General features: G+C 56.6%; 1 protein-coding gene across 1 annotated transcript in view; it reads left to right on the top strand.

Annotated features, from left to right (window-relative positions):
• HS3ST6 (heparan sulfate-glucosamine 3-sulfotransferase 6) overlaps positions 1–19,049 on the top strand; it is a 40,908-nt gene extending 21,859 nt beyond the window's left edge. The window contains exon 2 of the mRNA XM_069810494.1: positions 17,879–19,049. Coding sequence (XP_069666595.1) covers positions 17,879–18,497 — 619 coding nt within the window. The 3' untranslated portion in view covers positions 18,498–19,049. The remainder of the gene's footprint in view (positions 1–17,878) is intronic.
• Positions 19,050–19,293: the final 244 nt, after the last annotated feature.

Below are 19,293 nucleotides of genomic sequence, written 5' to 3'. Positions count from 1 at the left end.
ACCCCCGCTAGTGCCTGTGCCCCTCCAGTCCTGTCCTGGGGAGATGCCCTCCCAGGAGGGGCTGCACCCGCAGCACAGCCGCGTTATTAGACACCAGAGAATCCACACGGGCGGCCTCAGTATGAGCTCCCCCACGTTATGAGACACGAGACAGCCCACATCAGAGGGTCGGCTGCTGCGGGGCTGCCTGTGCTTCTTGCCCTAAATCAGTCCCCAGGGATGAGGGGCAGCGGTGCTTGGGGGTCTGTCGCTTTTGGAGGAGCGGTGGCTGGGAGCTGCCGGCGTTTACAGCCCGAGGCTCCGGCTCCAGCAGCAAAATGTGGCTTGAGGGCAGACAAGCATTTCCTCCCACCCCGCCTCGGTGGTCTCGGCGGAGACGTGGTGGTCTCGGGATCCCGAGGAGCCGCGGCTCTTGTAAAAGTGAGGCAGGGTCCCGTCTGGCTTTAGTGGGGCAGCGCGATGGAGCCCCGAGCATCCCTACAGGGCAGAACCTCATGCAGTCCTGCCGCCTTGGCAAACACCGGTGGGATGGCGGGGGCTTCCCGGCAGGTCTGGTCTCTGATGCCCAGCCCTGGTTTGGACCACGCTCGCTGATGGAGGCATTGCTCTGTTTGCTGTAGCCAGGAAAGGGGCAGCTCACTGGGAAGAGGGGCTGAAGGTCTGGGTGCCCCTCGCTCCGTCGTCACTCAGGGGTGGGCAGCAGCCAGGGGGCTCGTCCATGAGCCGTGGAGGTGGCAGCGTGCTGGCACAGCTGGCACAGCTGGCATGGCTCTCAGGGGAGCACCACCTTGGCTGGTGGTTGACATCCCAATTTTCAGACACAGAAATGAAAGTCAACCCTTTGCTTCCTGGGAGCGCATACAAGTTGGTGACTGGAAACAGCACAAATTAAATTAAGTATGTATTATCGTCGCTGCATCAGTGGAAAAGGCGGCGCAAGATTTACTCCCCTCCTCTACAGGGGTAAAATGAAGAGCAGCTTTCTGCTTCTGCCAGCTTCCACACTTCAACCTCTGCTGCTCTGCTGGCCACCAGCTTCTGAGGGCTTAAGACTGTCTCAGATATATACGAAGACACATCATAACTTGGGAGCAAATAATGTAGCCTTTGAATTCCTCTTCCCTCTTTCTGAAGCCCCGAGCCTGGGGCTTTGCAGAAATGCCTTTTCTCTGCTGCGGCTTCTCTGCCTGGCTTTGCCTTTGCGGAGGCAGCGTTTTGCCCGACCCGAGGGTCTTGGTCCCCATCGGGAAGAGAGGCTGTGGCAGCGAGACATGCTAATGTCGTGGGGCTGGGACATGCTGGGATGCTTGCTCATTTTTTTTCCTTATGAAAAAGGCAGTTTGGGGACAAGCCAGCAGCGGGCTGTCCCCGGAAGCTGGCGTTACCCCCGGGTGTGGGGTCAGGACTGTGACCCTTAGGATGTCTGGCCTGGCTGCTGTTATTAACTGATGCCCAAGACCTGGCAGAGTCTGGCCCTTGGCTCCAGGGAGGACTTTCCTGCTTGCGAGCGCAGCGATGCCCAGTGGGGTGGGCAGGGACGCCTGCCAAATCTGGCTCTGCCTGGGGAGCTGCTTAATGAGAAGATTATTGCGAGTCTTTCCAGCTTGTGCAAATGAGTTTTAGTTGCAAGGAGTGTATTTCTCCTTCCTCTGCAATGCTGGCCACCCAAATACCCTGGGTACTGAGCGGGACCTGGGGAGCCTGAAGCCCAGTAAAGCTGGCATTGACGGGGCTGCTGGGTTTTGGGCTGTGCTGGAGTTGCCTTGCCCTGAGCTGAGAGCAGCAGTCGGGGTCCCGGCCACCGCTTGGCCACAGCTTTTAACGGAAATGTGCAAACTTCCTATTTTTGATCCTTGTCCTCCATCAAATCTGGCTGGAATCGGCCGGTAGGATCAGACGTGGCTGAGGGAAGACAGGCAGACAGCTGGGCGGACAGGCAGACAGACCGTGTGATTGCTTAAGCCACATTTCCTTAGGAAGCCAGGCTAAAAATAATCAAAATCCAATCCTTTCCCACAAACAGCTCCGGTTGCCACAAACCAATGCTTTTCCAGTGAAGAAATGTTTTGTTAGAGAATTCCCAGTTGTTCCTGCTGGAGGGAGGGAAGGAGGGAAGGAGCACCAATGCCGGGGTGAGAGACCCAAACCTGCTGGGCTGCGGATGGAGCCCCTCCATCTCTGCCCGAGCACCTGGGGCTCACCCAGCGCGAGCGATGGGGAGCTGGGAGCTGCCAACGGCTCAGCCTGGGCACGGGGCTGGAGAAACCCTCGTATCCTCTGAGCCTTCCCCTTGCCTCCGTGGCCCCTTTCTCTAGAGCTGGAGAAACAGCTTTTTTTTTTTTTTTTTCCCAGCAAAGTGCGTAATCCACCCACGTCTCCCCCCTCGGTGGGGGATTTCCTTCGCCTGGGGACCAGCTGAACCGCAGGGCGAGGGGAGGGGGAGGACGGGCTGCTGCCCCGCTGGGAGCCCAGCAGCATCCCCAGCATCCCAAAGCCTTGTTGTCTGGGCTTGGCTGGATTTCTGAAGCTTCTCCCTTATCTGCAGAGGAAACAGTTATAAGCTCCCATGTGATGGGCTGCAGATTGGGGAGGGAAGTCCTGCACACGCATGGAAGTGGCTGAGCAGGTTGTCGGGGAGAATAACCATTTGGCAGCCGCTCCAGGGCCACGAGCTGCATGTCAGGGCTTCTCTCCCAATTCCCTTTGCCCGGCTCCTGCCGGTGTTTCGGCACATGCCGCAGGATGGGATGGCATGGAGCAGCTTGGATTGCGCGAGCCCTGGTGGCTCACATCGTCACCGCGCTCCGGGGCAAAACTCGGCTCTGCTCATGGCCAGGAAACGGGGCTTTTTCTAATAGCAAAAAAAAGAGCTAAATTTGTTTCCCATCTTCCCCCAGGCTGTATTATAAATTTGACACAGATGGGGAGTCTTTTTTGTTTCTGTGGAAAACTGGATGCATTTTCCATCCCAACAAGAGCAGCATGACAGCATTCGACCCGAGACAAACACCAAACAAACCGTATTTCTGGTTTTTGTTGTTGACGGAGGTGGGGAGGGCAGACGAGCTCCTCCAGCTCGGAGCCATTGTGAGCTGTAGCACATGTAGTATGTAGTTTGTAGAGAGCCGGGAGCTGCTCCTGGGGGGCACCAGCCGGGTGCAGAGGTGGTGACCACGACGAGGGGATTTTAAGTCAAAGTTTTCCCTGTCGACCCCCGAAGCCAGGGAGGGAGGGTGCAAACTGCAGCACCGACGAAGAAACTGGGGGGATGCATGGGGTTTGGACTTATGGATGCTGTCACAACCTCCGCTCAGGGGAAGGGGGAGACAAGGGGATGGTTTGTTCTTGCCTGGGGGCTTCTGGGCACCCTCTGGGCTTTGCACTCCAGCTGCAGGGTGAAACCTTTCTCCTTACAGATGCAGTTATGGCTCCTTCGCCCTGCTCGGCCGGGGAAGGCGGCGAGGAGGAGGGCTGGGCAGCCCTGGCTCCATCCCTGCGTCTTTGCAGGCAGCTTTCTCTCTCTCAAGGGGTTGGGGGTAACCGTCGCCTTTGGGTGGGTTAACCTGGGGGTAACCGTCGCCTTTGGGTGGGTTAACCTGGGGGTAACCTGCTGCTCTGCAGAAGCGCTGCCTGTTCCAGGCCATCGGGCAGCATGCAGGCAGCGTGTGCAGCCGTGCCTGCTGCCAGGACCAGGCGGGCAGCAGCCCAGCCATCGCCCGCTCGAGCTGTCAAAGGCATTACAGCGGCGCTGGGGAGATGGCAACGGCCGGATCCTGCCCGCAGCCTGGCCGTGGCTGGGGACCGGGGCGGGGGGGGTGTCTGCCATCGCCGGCATTGCTGCCTCAGCACATTTCTGCCCCTCCTGCCTGCGGCGCAGCTGCCCCATCGCTGCGTCCCCATCCTCCCCTCCGCGGGCAGCCCCCCTACCCCACACCTGCAGCAGGTCCCGGGTCCGCACGGCGGCGGGACATCTGCTCCCTGCCCCGAGCCCCCCGGCAGCGCCGCGGAGGGTCCCCGCGCACCAGCCGAGAGCTGATGCTGCAGATGATGCCGCTCATCTGCCAGCTATTGAACCCGGCCCAGGCGCCCGCGGAGGTTCGTCTAAACTCAGGTAATTGCACCAATATGGTGCTTTTCCTCCCTCGAGCCAAACCCTGCAGCTCATGCATCACTTTGGGCTGTTTCTTGAAGCCGTGGCTTGCTCGGAGCAGAGCTGGGCTGGTCCAGCGCCGTGCAGCGAGGGCAGGATTGGCACTGCTGGCTCCTGTCCCCCCTCGCTGCCGGCAGCCCGGGGCACCCTCCTGCTCCAACCCCGGTCCCAGCGGCACCTGCTGGTAATGGGTGTCCGGCTCTGGAGGGTTTGGATGCTGCGGGGCGTGAGGTCCCCCCACACAAGGGCAGCATGGGGGGATGCTCCCGGCAAGCCAAGGCAGTGGCAGGCTGGGATGGAGGGTGGGGGGAACCGGGGCAAAGCGAAGCACCGGCTCGGTTCTTCTCTTTCGGAAGGCTGGGGGGGTGGTGAGCGGGGGGATCCCGATCGCAGGGGGATTGAGGTGCGCAGTCACCGGTGATTTCAGTGAGCGTTAGGTTCCCAAATACCTTTGTGGATCCAGCCAAGAGAGCTTAAAACTGTCACTGGAAACTGCTGATGGATCCCCACGGCTTTGTTGCAGACCTCAGACCTGGCTCCAGTTCATGAGCGAGGACTGATTTATGTTTTCTTAGGTAGAAATGAGACAGTTTTGGATGCGTTTCAGAATGACTCGTGGTTAGTATGAAGCTGAAGCTTCGAACAGGACTCGGTGCTTGTTCTGCAGGGGAGAGCCAGACTGGGAAAGCATTTTTGCAGAAGCCTCCATGAAATGCAGTCGATGGACTCGCTACGTGCTAGGTGGGTGCCCGGTGATGGGAGAGGTGTTTCTCTGATGGCAGGGGTTGGGCTCTCACCTCACTCAGAGCATCTTTGATTTCTAAGTCATCAGATCCAACCAGTGCAGTTTTAAACTGGGCATGGAAGGCACTGTGGGCAGGAGAATTACATTAAAATTGCTTTTGTTAAAGCAGTTGAATTTGCTTGGTTTAAAATACGGACTGTGTGCCTAGCTTTTACTGCTTGATTTACCTACTGGAGTACAACCCGGGGTCCTCAAGTCAGGGAGATGCAGGGAGACCCCTGGCAGCATCATGGCAAAGGCTGCGCCTGCTGAGCATGGTCCTGGCTCATCTTCTCCCACAGCCGCTCCGGCAGGAGCCGAGTGGAATCTCAGCTCTCGCCCTGGGCTCAGACCCCCTTTCTTCAGCCCTGGCCAGGTCCGTGTGCCATCATGCACCGTGGTGCTGGGGCAGAGGAGCTGAGCATCCCGGGCCGTCCCAGGAAGGGAGTTTTTCTTGATCCCTTCTGCCAGTAGCATTTTCCGCTGGCTGTCCGGTTTGGAGCCTGGGCCAGTTCTCCTTTCCACCCGACCCCCTCATTTACGGGGGAGACCCAATACCTGGTGCAGTGCTTGGGTACACTGCTTCGGAGGTCAGTTCTGGTGGGTTTATGCGTCGGATCGTGGGGGTTTATGGCCAGTTCATGACTCTGAAATGCATTAATTGCTTTCTAATGAGCATCTGATCCTTGGTGATGCCAGCAGGACCTGGTGGCCCTGGCACATGGCTTCTGATCCCAGCTCTGGTCCAGGAACCAGAAAGTGCCAAGTTCTCTTTTTTGTCTGTTTAAAAACGGAGGAAAGCTAAAAAAGACTTGAAAAAGTTGGAATGAGTTCTGTTAAAAGTTGTGAGGCTTGGGGGAATCTCTCCTTTTCCTCGAAGGCTGCTGGGAGGGTCCCTTCCTCACCCCCCAGCCCGGTGGGATGGCTGTGCAGGTGGAGGACGGCGAAGAGTGCAGCAAAGGGGTCTCTGCTCCCCGGAGCACACACCAGAGGGGGACAGCCAGCCCTGCCGGCGGTGGCCTCGGAGCGGCCATCTGGAGAGCTCGGCGGTCCCTTCCCCATCGCCCCGTGAGGGTCTGGGCCGGGGTTGGGCGAGGCAGTGGGTCCAGCCCCATACTGAGATCAAATAAACACAAATACACTGAAATTATTCATGGCTCTGGGGACTTGTCTCGATGCCTCGTCAGCATCTGCTAATCAAATCAAAGCAGCTGTCAATTCGCCGGCCAGCGGGAAGGTCTCGCTCTGGCAGACATGTGTGGATTCCTCCTTTCTTCCTCCCTCGCGCCGGCTCCCGCTGCTCCTGCACCTGCGACGGGCCTGGGACTGGGGTGTCCGACGTGGGGGTCCTGCCCACGCACCCTCCCCGGGGCTGGGCAGGGCTGCCGGGGGTGCCCCTCGCCTGCACCCCGTGATGGAGACGAGGAGGGATCCCAGGGACCCATCGCCGCAGAGGGCGGTGCGGGTCCTGCCACCAACGCTGCACCCCGGCTAATTAGTCTGAGCTAATTAGCTGAGAGCTTGTGGCTTGGGCTGGCACTGCTCATGGTGTTGGGACCGCCTGCAGACACTGTCCCCCAGGACGTGGCACCGCGTGGCAGCGAGGGGATGGATGCTCTTGCAGTATTGAAGGGTTTTGCCTCAGATTTGAGTATCGCAGCTCCTCGGCATGGTGGGCGCTGGCGTGCGGCAGCCCAAGGCCCCGCAGGCAGCTGCAAAATGATAGATAATTCTCTTTTTTTTAATGTCCCCTCCAAAAAGCAGCAGCTGCTGCTGGGCTGCCCATGGGGTTAAGCCACGGGAAAGGAAAACACCGTCTGCCCGTGGGCACAGAGATCCTTGGGATCATGCGTTCCCCCCAAGGAGCTCCTGGGGCGGAGGTGAGGGTGGCTGCGGCGCTGGGTGCACAGTGGGTGCATGGCTTTTCCATCCCTGGAGCATCCAGACAGGATCTGGCCATAGTTTGGCCGCGTGGGGTGAGGTAGAATTGTGAGGGCTGGGGAGGAGGTAGTTGGAGGGATGGATTTTGTGCCGCTCATGCCGTGGCCTGAGAGCACAGTGCCATGGGAAAACCAGTCTTGATGTCCTTGTGCTTTCTGATTTGCCTTTTAGGAACTGCTTTTTAGCTAGACAGGTTGTCCTTTTGCCCCTTCAAGCATTGGGAAGTGGAGGAATTCCCGTTTCTGCTGGCCACGTAACTTTAAACCTGAAAAAAAGGAAATTTTGTGGGCTTTTTATGTCCTTCCTGTGCTCTCCTCGGTCTAGGTAGGAAACCAGGAATGATCAGCGCATTGCTGCCAGAGGATAATTTAGTGAAAACCAATATGTATATATTTTATTTGTAATTGAAAACAAAGACCTTAGACATACTTACAGTGATCTCAGGGATTTCTTTTCTATTTTTTTAAACAGCAATAAATTTTGCATCTGAATGGCCTGCCAGAAGCGTGCTGCCTGCCTGGAGTGCTCAGACTGGGGACAACTGGTCCGTAAAAAATAGCTGGCCAGTAGAAGCATATAAGTATGCATTAACCGTGTTATGCCCGTCCGAGCGGCGTGTGCATTGCAATTGCCTGGGTTAGCGGGGTGCTCGCCCAGAGCAGCGGACGGGGGGTCCTGTCCCCTCCCCAGGCTGTCGTGCCGTAGTGATGCAGAGCCCCCAGCCCCGTGCAGCTTTAAGAGCAAATTTTCCTTATTTATTGGAGCGCCCAAGGATCCCAGTTACTAGAAGTATAAAATTTGTCACGGTGCCTGTAGTCTGGTTGCAGAAGAGCGTAATTTGTGTTTCCCTGTGCTCAGACAGCAAGTCAGGTCATAAAACACAAGATGCATGGTGAGGGGAGAGCGTATTTAAAAGGCTGATTCCGCTGAAAGGTGTAATAATCTGCTGGATTACTTGCTGGGGTAGCTGCTGGAAAATTTACTGCCTTGGAAAGAGATTATCAGCAGGCGCTGCTGCCAGCAGATTTCTTCCTTTTCTTTTGTAAGAGGAAGGAAGCTTTTCATTGAATTCCTGCTGCTCGCGCCCGCGAGTGGTGCTCCCCCCACCGCAACCAAACCACCCCATCAGTTCTCACAATTTAGAAGGGAAAAAAAAATAATCCGGACGATGCCAATTTTTATCCTTATCTCCCCTCTCAGGTGTGAGAGGGAAATTCGAGGCTGCATTTGAATTATGCTGGTGTGAGCTTACATGCGACCAGCGCCTTCCCTGCTCGGAGCCTGAAGGTGCTGAGCTGGTAGAGGGGGCTCGGGTCTTGCTCCAAAGGCATAAAGAAGAGAGGAGGTTTGTTCCTGGGCAGCCCCATGCCTTGCTCCCCAGTCCCGGGCTCCAGGAGCATCTCACCAGATCCCAGCTGCAGGAACAGGCTTTGCACAGATGGCACCGGGGCTACCTCCGTTGCGAGCCAAGCAGAGACCCCAACCCCGAGCATCCCCTCTTGCCAGTGGGGACAAAACCCGAGCATCTGCATCCTCCCATCGCGGGCAGAGCCAAGCCGGTTCCTGGCAGAGAACGGAGCCGGAGCAGCTTCCCGGGCTGGAGCTCAGGGTCATTCGTGCACCAAGTTTGCAAGTCCTTCTGCCATGCCCCCAAACATACATTGGAGGGACTGGACCGGGGCTTGGCGGGAGCATGCGGGGGGGGTTGGTTTTGTTTGATTTCATTCCCCTGGAAGGGAGGAGGGCCGTGGCGGGCCAAGGCAGCTAACCCCTTTAATTGTGTGCAATGAAGGCTGACAGTGCCGAGGCGCAGCCTTTAAAAGGGGTACTGAACCTTTAATTCCTGAATAAATCATCTCCAGTCTGTTGCTCCTTCATCTGCAAGCTGTTTGAGCGCGGGTACATATTCACTGCTGGGAAGGGTCATTTGGAGATCAGAGCCCTCGATTGACCCGGGTCACAGGCAAGACACCTGCCACAGGCTGTCCCCATGCCCCCGGGGCTGCCGGGACTCGGGAATCAAAGGGACACCGGGGACCGAGCAGCGAGAAGAGGATTTCTAATTGCTGCCTTGCAGACGCGCTTCATTCCAGAGGGATGGAGAGAGCAGTGCGTGCCTGCCGCAGCCCTGCCCTCGCCTTACGCCGGCCCCAGTCCAACATCCCACCAGGGCTGGGCACATGTCAGCCTACGCTTTCTGTAGGGTTTTTTGGGGGATTCACGTAGCTGTTCTGTTTCTTACCTGTTTTAACCCAAGCAGCGGTTTCAGCTGCTTTTTCACTAACGGTTGTTCAAAATACATCTTTGCTTGTCGCAAGCGAAATATTGCTCCTGGGAACACGAGGACGGTTTTGTTTCAGCTCCCTCTCCTGCAGCTGCGGGCTGCAGGTGGCACCGTCCTGCTCTTGTTCTGTCTCTGGGTGAGCTCTCGAGGTAGCAAATCACCCCGTGGACTGTGGGGTGCCCAACGCTCACTGCTGCAGCCGTGGGCGATGACTCCAGCAGCGAGCAGGAGTCCGAGGGCAGCCGTGGCTTTGTGCCTTGGCCAAGGGGGGTACCTGAGCGGTGCTGGCCGTGACGGGTCCCTGGCAGGCATCAGCGGGGAGTTTGGCTGCTCTGCATTTTTGGGGTGACCCCGTGCATCATAGCTCCACAATGGAGAAGGCTGAGGAGGGACCATCTCTGAATCCCCTGGATGCTGACAGAGGCCAAGCAGCCTCTTCTTCCTCCAGCGCTGTCACTCCCGAGCAGGGAAGGAGCTGTGCCCTTATTAACGCTGGTGTCTGCTCTTCATAATCATATGCTGTTATGTGCATTCACCAGGAGCCCTTTGGCCTTAACGACCCCACTGGAATAACCATGCAAAGAAAAAAACCTTCAGGGCCTTGAGCTGCCCATAATTGCAACCCCCAGCCGTAAACATGAGCAGGATCGTGATGCAAATGCCGGGCGGTGGAAGGGAGCGGGTCTGGGTCCGCACGGGAGCAGGAGAGGGTGCAGGGGGCTGCAGCTGTCCTGTGGTGTTGTGGGGGGGGGAACAGCCTTTTTCTCACCTTTCTGCCAGGGCTGGGGACTTGGGGTGCACAGGGGTCTGGGTGGCTTTATAGACAGGCAAAGCAGCTGTGGTTTCCCAGATGGCCACGGTTCTTACTGGGGTTGATAACTGGGTGTCGGGTGACTTGTGAAAGCAGCCACTCCATTAGAAATGCTAATGCTGGCTCCAGCTTCTCCACTTTCCCTTGCTCCATATCTCCCTGATCTTGATGCTAAGTCAAATACAAAACTCCCCAGCTCCTGGCCCTTTCTGGAGCCCCCCAACAGACCCCACTGCTGCCTCCCTCCTGCTTTGCAGCCCATGCCCTTCGCGGGATTAAGCAAGCCGGGCTCTGCAGCCGGTGAGGGAGCCCCTCGGGAAGGGTCTGCGGGGCTCGGACCCCGCGGGGAGCAGCCTTGGCCGGTGGCACCCCCGAGCCCATCGCATCTCCCTTCTCCAGCGAGCCTCTTCTGGAGCCTGACCCGTCTGAATCCCAGCCCAGGGACCCCGTCTCCTGTGGTCTGATGGTGGGAGAGCTCTGGGGTCCTTTGCGTTGGCCGGAGACCCTCCAGGCGTGGTCCTGGGCTATCGCCCCGGCGAGAGGCTGCTCAGGGGCAGGAGGAAAAACTCGGGGCTGTGCAGGGATGCTCCAGCTGGGAGCAGGACCGGGCAAACCTCCGCGATGTTTCATGTATCAAACAGTAATTAGGAGCAAAGGGCAGGGGGGTGCAAAGGCACATTAATAAATTATCTTCCTTGCTGTTAATTGACGTGTCTCAGAGTCAGCCGATCGTTGAGCCGAGGGCTTGGCTCCCCTTCCAGGCGCATCACAGGCTTGTTACTGCCATCATTAGCATATTCAGGTTTCCCTGCTTAAAGCCAATTAGCTCCTGGCCAGGCCTGATTGGGAAGCCGTGGCCACATTTGCACATTTTTGAATTGGTGAAAGAATCAAAAATAATGGAGGCAGGCCTGGGATGGAAAGCGCCCGGGGGGCTCTGCCTGCTGGGGAGGTGCTGGCAGGACACGCTGCCTCCTCCAAAGGGGCAGCAGGGAAGGAGAGGGGGAATATCACAGTAATTAGGAGTAAAAAGGAACATGGCCTAATTTGCTCCCGAGCGGCTTGCCGGCGAGTTCAGCCTTCCATTGCCTTGCACTGAGGTTCAACAGATGCCCTGGTGCTTCCTCCGGGAAGAGGAGGTGATGGAGGGGACTGGGGTGGGGGGGTAAGCACAGCTGCCCACACGTGCCCCCCACCTCGCTTTGGGGAATGGGGGGTCCGGCATGACCCCCGGCAGCCGGAGTCTCCGTGGCAGAGCCGGGAGCGGGGACACAAGGCTGGATCTGTCCCTCCCGACATCCTATCCCCCTCACCGCTTTCTCCCGCCCTGCTTCCCAGCAAAGGTGCTGCTATTTTAGCTGCCTTGAAGGACAAGGCCGGTATCTTAAAGTCTACATAACTGGTTCCAGTTTAACAACTTCATAGCGGCTGTGCGGCCACAAAGGCAGCCTTGTCCCGCCGGGTGAGATAAGCCTGTTGGGGCGATTCATATGCAGATCCGGGTGGTACGGGGTGTCTGCTGAGAGAGGATAAATCTGTCCCAAGCCTTGTCCCCCTCTCCTGGTTCCAAACTGTTTTACATTTACACAAAAAAGGTTCTGTCCCCCATTGAGCCCCGTCCCGGGCAGCCTGTCACCCCGCCTTTGAGAGAGGAGGTCCCCTGGAACCGCAGCCGGACGCCACTGGGTGCCCCCTGCCCAGACAAGGCTGGGCTGGGGTGGGCGAGCGGAGCCGTCACCAGCGCTAAGCTGGGCTGTCCCGGACGGTTTTGTCCCCCACGTCATCCCGTCGCCCATCTTATCGCCTTGAAAGAGTCACTTTCTTTGACCCTGCAGAAAGCTCTCAACCATATCCCCTCTGGCAGAAATCCCCTTGCCTTTCACTTGCTTTTGTCGAGGACTTTTTTTGTCAGTGCTCGTTTTTTTTTTTAATAATAATGGGGAGGGGTTTTTTTGCTCCCTTTTCTCTTCCACTTTTGGTGATAACACAGAACCTGCAAGCCCTGATCCGGATGGCACCCGTCACCCACACCTGTGGTTTATCTGGGGTTTCGGAGCCTCCTTCCACGCTCCTAGCACAGGTTGGACCTGCATCTGTGCTAAAGATACTGCCCGGCATTTTCAGGGGGGATGAATTGTGGGCAGAGCCCGCCCCGCCGGCAGTGAAGCTGCTGCACAAGCAGCCGGCATGGGTGCAAACGCAGGGATGCTCTCGGGCTGGAGACTTATTTATCGGTGAGGTTGTCCTCCGACGGGCACATCCATCACTTGATGCTCTCAGCTCCGTACTGGGAGGAGTTCTCCTTTGTCTGTAACAAAATCATCCTGGAGTTGAGGAATCATGAACCAATTAACCCTGGAAAGTTATGTCAGCCCAGTTTTTTGAAGTCTGCTTTGATTACCTGCCTGCTATGGCTGTTAATCTGTATTTAATGCAGCTTTCTGCATTTTTATCAGGGCTGTAAGTTATTGCACCTTGCTACCTCAACAGAGGAGGTAATTAATCTAAACGAGGGCCCCTGGGAGCACAGCCGTAATCTGCAATTTCCCATTGACTATAATAGAGGGAATGTCCTGGAGAGGTCCAGCAGCCCTTGGAAATGCACCTCGGCTGAGAGCAATTAGGGGATGTTACAGACGTGAGCTTGTCGGCTCAGCCCCTCGGTGAGTGGTAACCGCAGCCCCGGGTCGTGGCTGGCTGCCCGTGCAGAGTACGAGGTGGTACAGCAGCCATCGCGCAGCCTCCGAGCACGTGGGTACCACTGGGAGGGGGAGAGGAGGATGAGGATGGGTCACTGGGGTGGGTGGAAAGGAAAACTTGGTGAAATGATGAGCTAAATGGCTCCTGGGAGGCTTTGAAGTAGATGGTGGCATTTCCCATCCCTCTCCGTAATTTTGCTATTTTCTTTAAGCATTAACAGCTTCCCAGGTTGAATATTTCTATGTTGGAAATCCCATTTCTGATGCCACTCAGATGCCAGTTGTTTTACTGTCTAATTTATCAGCTTAATAGAAAGGTAAAAGAGTTTTGTTTTGCTGCCTGGGCACACGGTCTCTTCTTGAAATACAAATTCCCTCCAAGGCTGCTGAGGCACTCCCTCATTGCGGCGTCGCCTACCTGTAGGTGATGCTTAGCATTCCCGAGGTGTTTTCTTAAGGTCAATAAGAATTAACTGTAAATTTTAATTAAAGTTTCCAATGCTTGCGCTGAAGTGGAGCATAACGGAAGCCTGGTCTGCTCTTTGCCAGTTTAAGCCAGATCTGGAGGGAGACAGGGGTTATCAATAATTAACTGGGGTAATTTAGGGGAAAGTATTAGGCAGTTAATGAAAATGTGAAATAGCGTAATTATCTTGCAAGTAGCTGGGAGTGATTGAGCTGCTGAGGAAGAGGAGGTGTTGCACAATTAACTGCTCGGAGGCTGCCGTTCCCAATGCAGTCCTGGGATGATGTTGAGACCCAGCTCCTCTGCCACCACCCTGACCCCAGCAGCCGATGGCTCTGCATTAACCGAGGGCTGGATCGAGGGTTTAGAACCAAGTCAGCGATGTCCAGCCCGTGGGGGGGTCGCACGCCTTTTGTTCCCATCAGAAACGAAGCTGTAGGTGTGTTGGAGCCTGTCCGAGGGTCCGCCTAAGTGCTGGCTTGCAGAGCTGACGGCTCTGATGGACCAGCCTTGGGGGGGGATTTGCATGGGACGGCACTGCCCCACTGCTGTCCCTGGTGGGGGGACCAAGTATGGGGCTGTACTGGTGGGGGGGAAGGTCTCTGCACCCTGTCAGAGCTCACAGGCGCACGAACCGCTTGCCGCTGCTCTGGCGGTACCTGTGCAAACAGAGTGGGAATCCCTGCCCCAACATGGGCTTTTACTAAAAATTCTATTTAATTACTTTTTAGTTAAGCCTAGGGTGGTGTGGTTGGCTTTAATGAAATTTGGTGCTATTCCTGTGTGCTGAGAAACCCTTGATCAGCAGGATGAGTGCGGGGAAGGTGCTGGTGCTGCTGGGTGTGGGTCTCCTGGGCTGCCTGCGGTGAGTGGGGTCCTGGGGGGGTCCTGGGGGTCCTTCTGCCCCACAGACCCCTTAGGGATGGTCTCAGCACCAGGGGGCTCAGCCTGGCCCTTGCTGTCTCCCTGCAAAAAGGAAAAGGGGGAGTAAAATGGCTTTTATTAAAATATTTTAGCAAAACCTTTGGTGGTGCATCCAGACTCACGTCGTTCTTTGTGGTCAATGCGTCAGTGCTCTCGGAGAGCACCGCTGTTCCGGGGTAGCTCACGGGTTTCCTCTCTGGTTTATGTCCTCGGGAACACCACGACGGCAACTGCAGCAAACCCAAACCATCCTGCTTTACGAAAGCTGAGCACAACCATGAATTCTTGAGCTTGGGTCAAATCAGTGCCGGTTTGGGGAGCACAGGCTGAGAAAAACAGTGTTTTGGTTTAATGTGAGCTCTCCAGGCTCTTGGATCATGTAATCCCAAGCATTCACTGTTTGATAATAAAAACTTTGTTGCCCATTGAGGAGAGGGACTGATTTAGGTCTTAAGCCTGTGTTTGCTGAGAGAGGGTTTTGGGCGGGCGAGCAGCACGAGGAAGGAGCCGTTTTGCTGTGCGGTAATCCCGGTGGCATCCAGGCAAGCACTGCGGAGCAGCAGAAATGCCTCAACAAGTCGCCCAGAGAAGCTGCATGAAGCAGCCTGGCAGGTTTCTGAATGTAATTAGAGTTAAACACACTTTCCTGGCTTGGCTTGCGGGGCAGGGAAAGCCAAACCAGCAGGTTGGTGGTGTGCTAACAGCAGCGTTTGGAGATGCGCGGTTGGTTTTTGCTTGGCTCTGGGCAAGCATGGCAGGGAGGGGATGGGGTGGGGGGCTGTAAGGGCCTGATCCTGGTTTGGGAAGGCATTTCCCAGTGGGAACCCCAGCAGTCAGCCCCTCTGGTGAGCACGGTTATTTGGGGGGGGGGGGGGGGGTGCTGAAAAGGTTGGGGAAACCACCCATTGCTGCCCCAGGATGCGTGTACACCTGAAGGGAATCCTGCCTGCCCGGGCACCACTGGTGCCAAACAGAGGGGCCAGGTTGCTGGGTGGTGATGTTGGGGACAAGAAGTGGTTCTGAAAATGCTGGCATTGTCCAAAAAAAAAAAAAAAAAAAAAGAAGAGGCGGGGGGGAAATGCCACGAGTGGCTTTTGCCTCTGTTTGGGGGAGGGAGTTGTGCGGGGCCCAGCATCGGTTGCAAATGCTTTTAATAAAGTGTTCTTTCCTGCGTCCAGGGGAAAAAAACCAGAAACCTCAAGCCTTTTCCCATTACATAAGGAACAGATGCCGCTGGGCAGAGCCCCGGCTTCCCCACAGCACAGCCCCGGCTGCTGCGTGGCCTGTCCCCTCTCTCTGTGGGGACCCAGCTCCCTCGCCGGGCACAATCCTGCGGTGCCACTGCCGCTCCGAGCAGCGGGATGGGGATCCCTGAAACACCCCGTCCTGCCCCAAAGTGCCGCTGCCAAGAGCTGGCCCCGCTGCGGGACCCAGCCGCAGCCGGGCGGGAAAGTCCATCCTCATCCTCCTGCTCTGCCAGCGTTCCCGCAGGGATCCCCGGAGCAGGGTTTTGGAGCTCTCCCTGCCCTTGCGTGGGTCGGCTTGGCCTCAAACAAGAGACGTTAAAAAAACCTGCCCCTGCCTGGGTGAGGGAGGAGAGGTGTAGGGTGCAGGCGGGGGAAGCTCCTCTCCTTTCCAGTGAACCCCAAGGGACACGAGGTGGAGCAGCCCCAGGGGTTCAGGGGACTCCCCAGGGGGAACCTTGAGTTTTAAAACCGGAATTCTTCCAAGTTCAGGCAAAAGGGAAAGTTCCTGTAGGAAAGAGTCTGTCCAGTCCCAACTCTCTCCTTTTAGTTAAGTGAAACATCACGATTAGACTTTTTTTTAATTTTATTTTATCTCTTGTCACAGTTAATATTCGGGTATTGGTACTTTTTCCAAGAGACTTACTGATCCCTGGAGCTCATCCTGGGATGCCTCTGGGTATGAAGCAGCTTGGGTTGAATCCCCATGTGTTCGCTGACCCATACAAGTGATTTTGTGTCAGGATGGTGGATGTTTGTTGGCTGGATGAATGTAGGCATCTACACAGCAGCTCCTACGCAAGCGAAGTCATTGCTTGGTGCCTAAGTTTCCCCTTAACCCCCTTCCCTGCTGGGTTAAGTGCTCTGCCATCTGCTAAGAAAAGCCCTAGGTGGGGGCAAAGGGCATGCTTATTCTGTGTATGTGTTATATCTATTTCTGTGCACGCCGACACATAGTTTTTATTTCAGAAGAACTATTGAAGCGGTTTCGTCATTTCCCAAAGTATTAAGCAAACCTCTGAAAGCCTTGTGTCCCCTCCCTGTGGGAAAGCAGCCTCCTGCTTGGGACAGACCCAGTGTGAGGGCAGCTGCCCGGGTCGGGTGGGCAGCAGGGCTGAGCCCCTGGCACCGGGGCAGAACGCTGCTGGGCTCCGAGCAGAATGAGTTTCCAGCCCAGGGCTTTCAGCCAAGAGACTCTGTTTCACGTGGCCGGGGAGGGGGAGCACGCATGTCACCCCGAGCACGATGGAGGGAATGGGAACCGTGGCTTGTGACAGCGTGGAGGAAACAAAGTCGTTTCGATCCCAGATGAGCCCCGTGAAGAACAAGCTCCATCGCTGCAGCGACGTGGGGTGCATTGGCGAGGGCACCCATGGGTGCTGTGGGAGTGAGCTGGTGGGACGTGGCTGGGATGCTGCAGCGAGAGCTGTCGGTCCCTTGGCACATCTGCAGCATCTGCCAGCAAGGCAATCCATGGGGAGCAGCAGCAGCTGGGGGTGGCACTGGGTGTCGGGGAGCCACGCTGGGGGCTGTGCCCGCAGGGACCCGTGAGCTGCCTCCTGGCTGGCCCCACGGTCTCAGCTCGTGGAGCTCCACCGTTGGGGAAACCAAGTCCTCTCTTCACCAGGATGCCCAGAGGGGACTTGTCCACCCCCAAGAAGAAGGGGGACGTGAGGGGCTCTGGGGGACGTCAGGGGCTCTGGGGCAGGTGCCTGCGCTGGTGGCAGGGAGGTCCCATTTTGCAGCCCCTGGCTTTCCTCATAGGGTCACATGCCTTGGTAATTTCTTCGGCTATTAATGCCTCATTAAAGCACACAAGAAAACAATCAGGGCAGTGAATTTTATACAGCACAATGGCTGGGCCCTGAGACATTTTCTGCCTTTTTTTTTTTTTAAAAAGGAAACAGTCTTTTTCTGGCCTTAACTGCTTGCTGTCTGGAGGTAGAGGAGCTGGGAGCCTCGGTGGGCATCTCCATCCCCAGCCGCCGCTTGGGCTTAGCCCCCATGGGTGCACACCCCCGTGATGAGATTTTTCCTCTTTGCAAAGCTACGTGGCAAGTCAGCACCTCCAGGACATGTAATCTGTCTGGAGGCTGGGGTGAAAACCAGCCCTGTCCCAAAATCCACATGTTGTGATGCCGAAACTCACGGAGGTGGAGGACAAGGGGGCAGGAGGAATTTCCAGGGCTGGGAAGGGGGTCGTCGGGGACCTCCGAGGGGGACCGACAGCCTGCAAGTGCCCTCTGGACCGTGCTGCTGGGGGGGCAGAGTGACAGGGAGTCCCTTCCCAGGGACAGACCCTGGCGGGGGGGACGAAGGGGAGGCTGAAATGAGGTGAGGAAAGGAGAGACCCGGGCAGGGGGGCTCCTAGGAAGGCTTTTGAAGACGAGGAGGTGACTGGTGGGGTATGACAAGGCAGTATCCCTGGCTGGTAGAAGGAGAGATGGGGTTGCAGTTGGGGAGCCCCATGGCATTTCTGGTTGAGTTTGGGGGTTTGCTCCCACCCGTCCCCGTTGTGGCATCAGGTCGGAGCAGCCGTGCCTCCAGCCCTGACCGTGTCCCTTTCTCTCCCCAGGAGCCTGATGCCGCGCACGCTGGAGGGGCAGATCACGATGGAGAAGACCCCCAGCTACTTCGTCACCAAGGAGGCTCCCCGCCGCATCTACAACATGTCTCGGGACACGAAGCTGATCGTGGTGGTGCGCAACCCCGTCACCCGCGCCATCTCGGACTACACGCAGACGCTTTCCAAAAACCCCGCTATCCCCAGCTTCCAGGCCCTGGCCTTCAAAAACGTCAGCACGGGACTTATCGACACGAGCTGGAGCGCGGTGAGGATTGGGATCTACGCCAAGCACCTGGACAACTGGCTGCAGTACTTCCCCCTCTCCAAATTCCTCTTCGTCAGTGGGGAGAGGCTCGTCAGCGACCCAGCCGGGGAGATGGGCCGTGTCCAGGACTTTCTGGGTCTCAAGAGGGTGGTGACGGACAAACATTTCTATTTTAATGAGACCAAGGGCTTTCCCTGCCTGAAGAAGCCGGAGGGCGGCAGCAAGCCCCGCTGCCTGGGGAAATCCAAGGGGCGGCCGCACCCCAAAATTGACGTGCAGGTGGTCCAGCGCCTGCGGGAGTTTTACAGACCCTTCAATATGAAGTTTTATCAGATGACAGGGCAGGACTTCGGGTGGGACTGAGCTATCCACAGGGCACGCCGCCGTGCTGGGACCTGGTCTGCCCAGCGGTGCGCGGAGCCAGGACCGTGGTCCAGGGATGCTCGTGGCTGCCACGGTCCAGGGATGCCTGTGGCTGCCCCACCAGCAACCTCCTCCCTTCGTTCTAATTTATATCGGACCTCTTCTGGTGAGAAATGGACCCTTCTGGAGTAGAGAGAAATATTTAAGAAATAAAAACACAGATGACCCCTCTCCCCTCCCTGACCAGATTAAATATTCTTCCATATAAATCTTGCTAATCTATATTAACTGTGACCATTCTGGGTGGCAAGTGGGAGCGTGTGAGTGCATGGATGGGTGTGTGTGCATGCGTGGAGATGACGACTCTGCCATCCACAATAAAAGCTTTGGAAACCAGTCAGCCTCTGGGCTGTGCAGCCCGTGGGTTTTTGCTAAATCAAATGCCAGTGCTGAGCACAGGCAGCGGCTGCCGTGGGGCGGTGGGTGAGGCCGGCCGAGCAGCAGGCCCCAAGCGTGGGGTACGTTTTGCAGACAGAAAATAGTCTGCAGGAACTTCCTAGTTAAGAAAAACAATTAACGGCAGTAGTTTTGAATAAATGCCAGGTCCGGGGTTAGGGAGGGGGAGTTGCGTATCACATACCTTCCTGTGTTCTTTGAGTAACCCAGATGATAAAGTAGGGCATTTCTAACCCTTAGGATGAAAATCCCTGCTTCCCCCAAATTCACCCAAGCAGAGCAGACAAAAGCCCCAAACTCTGACCTTCCAGTTCAATAATATCAATGGATTTTCAAATCT

The sequence above is a fragment of the Haliaeetus albicilla genome, chromosome 22 (genome assembly GCF_947461875.1).
Source record: "Haliaeetus albicilla chromosome 22, bHalAlb1.1, whole genome shotgun sequence".
NCBI classification, from domain to species: Eukaryota; Metazoa; Chordata; class Aves; order Accipitriformes; family Accipitridae; genus Haliaeetus; species Haliaeetus albicilla.
Note: the sequence above shows the minus strand (reverse complement) of the source record. Positions and strands in the feature narration are given on the sequence as shown.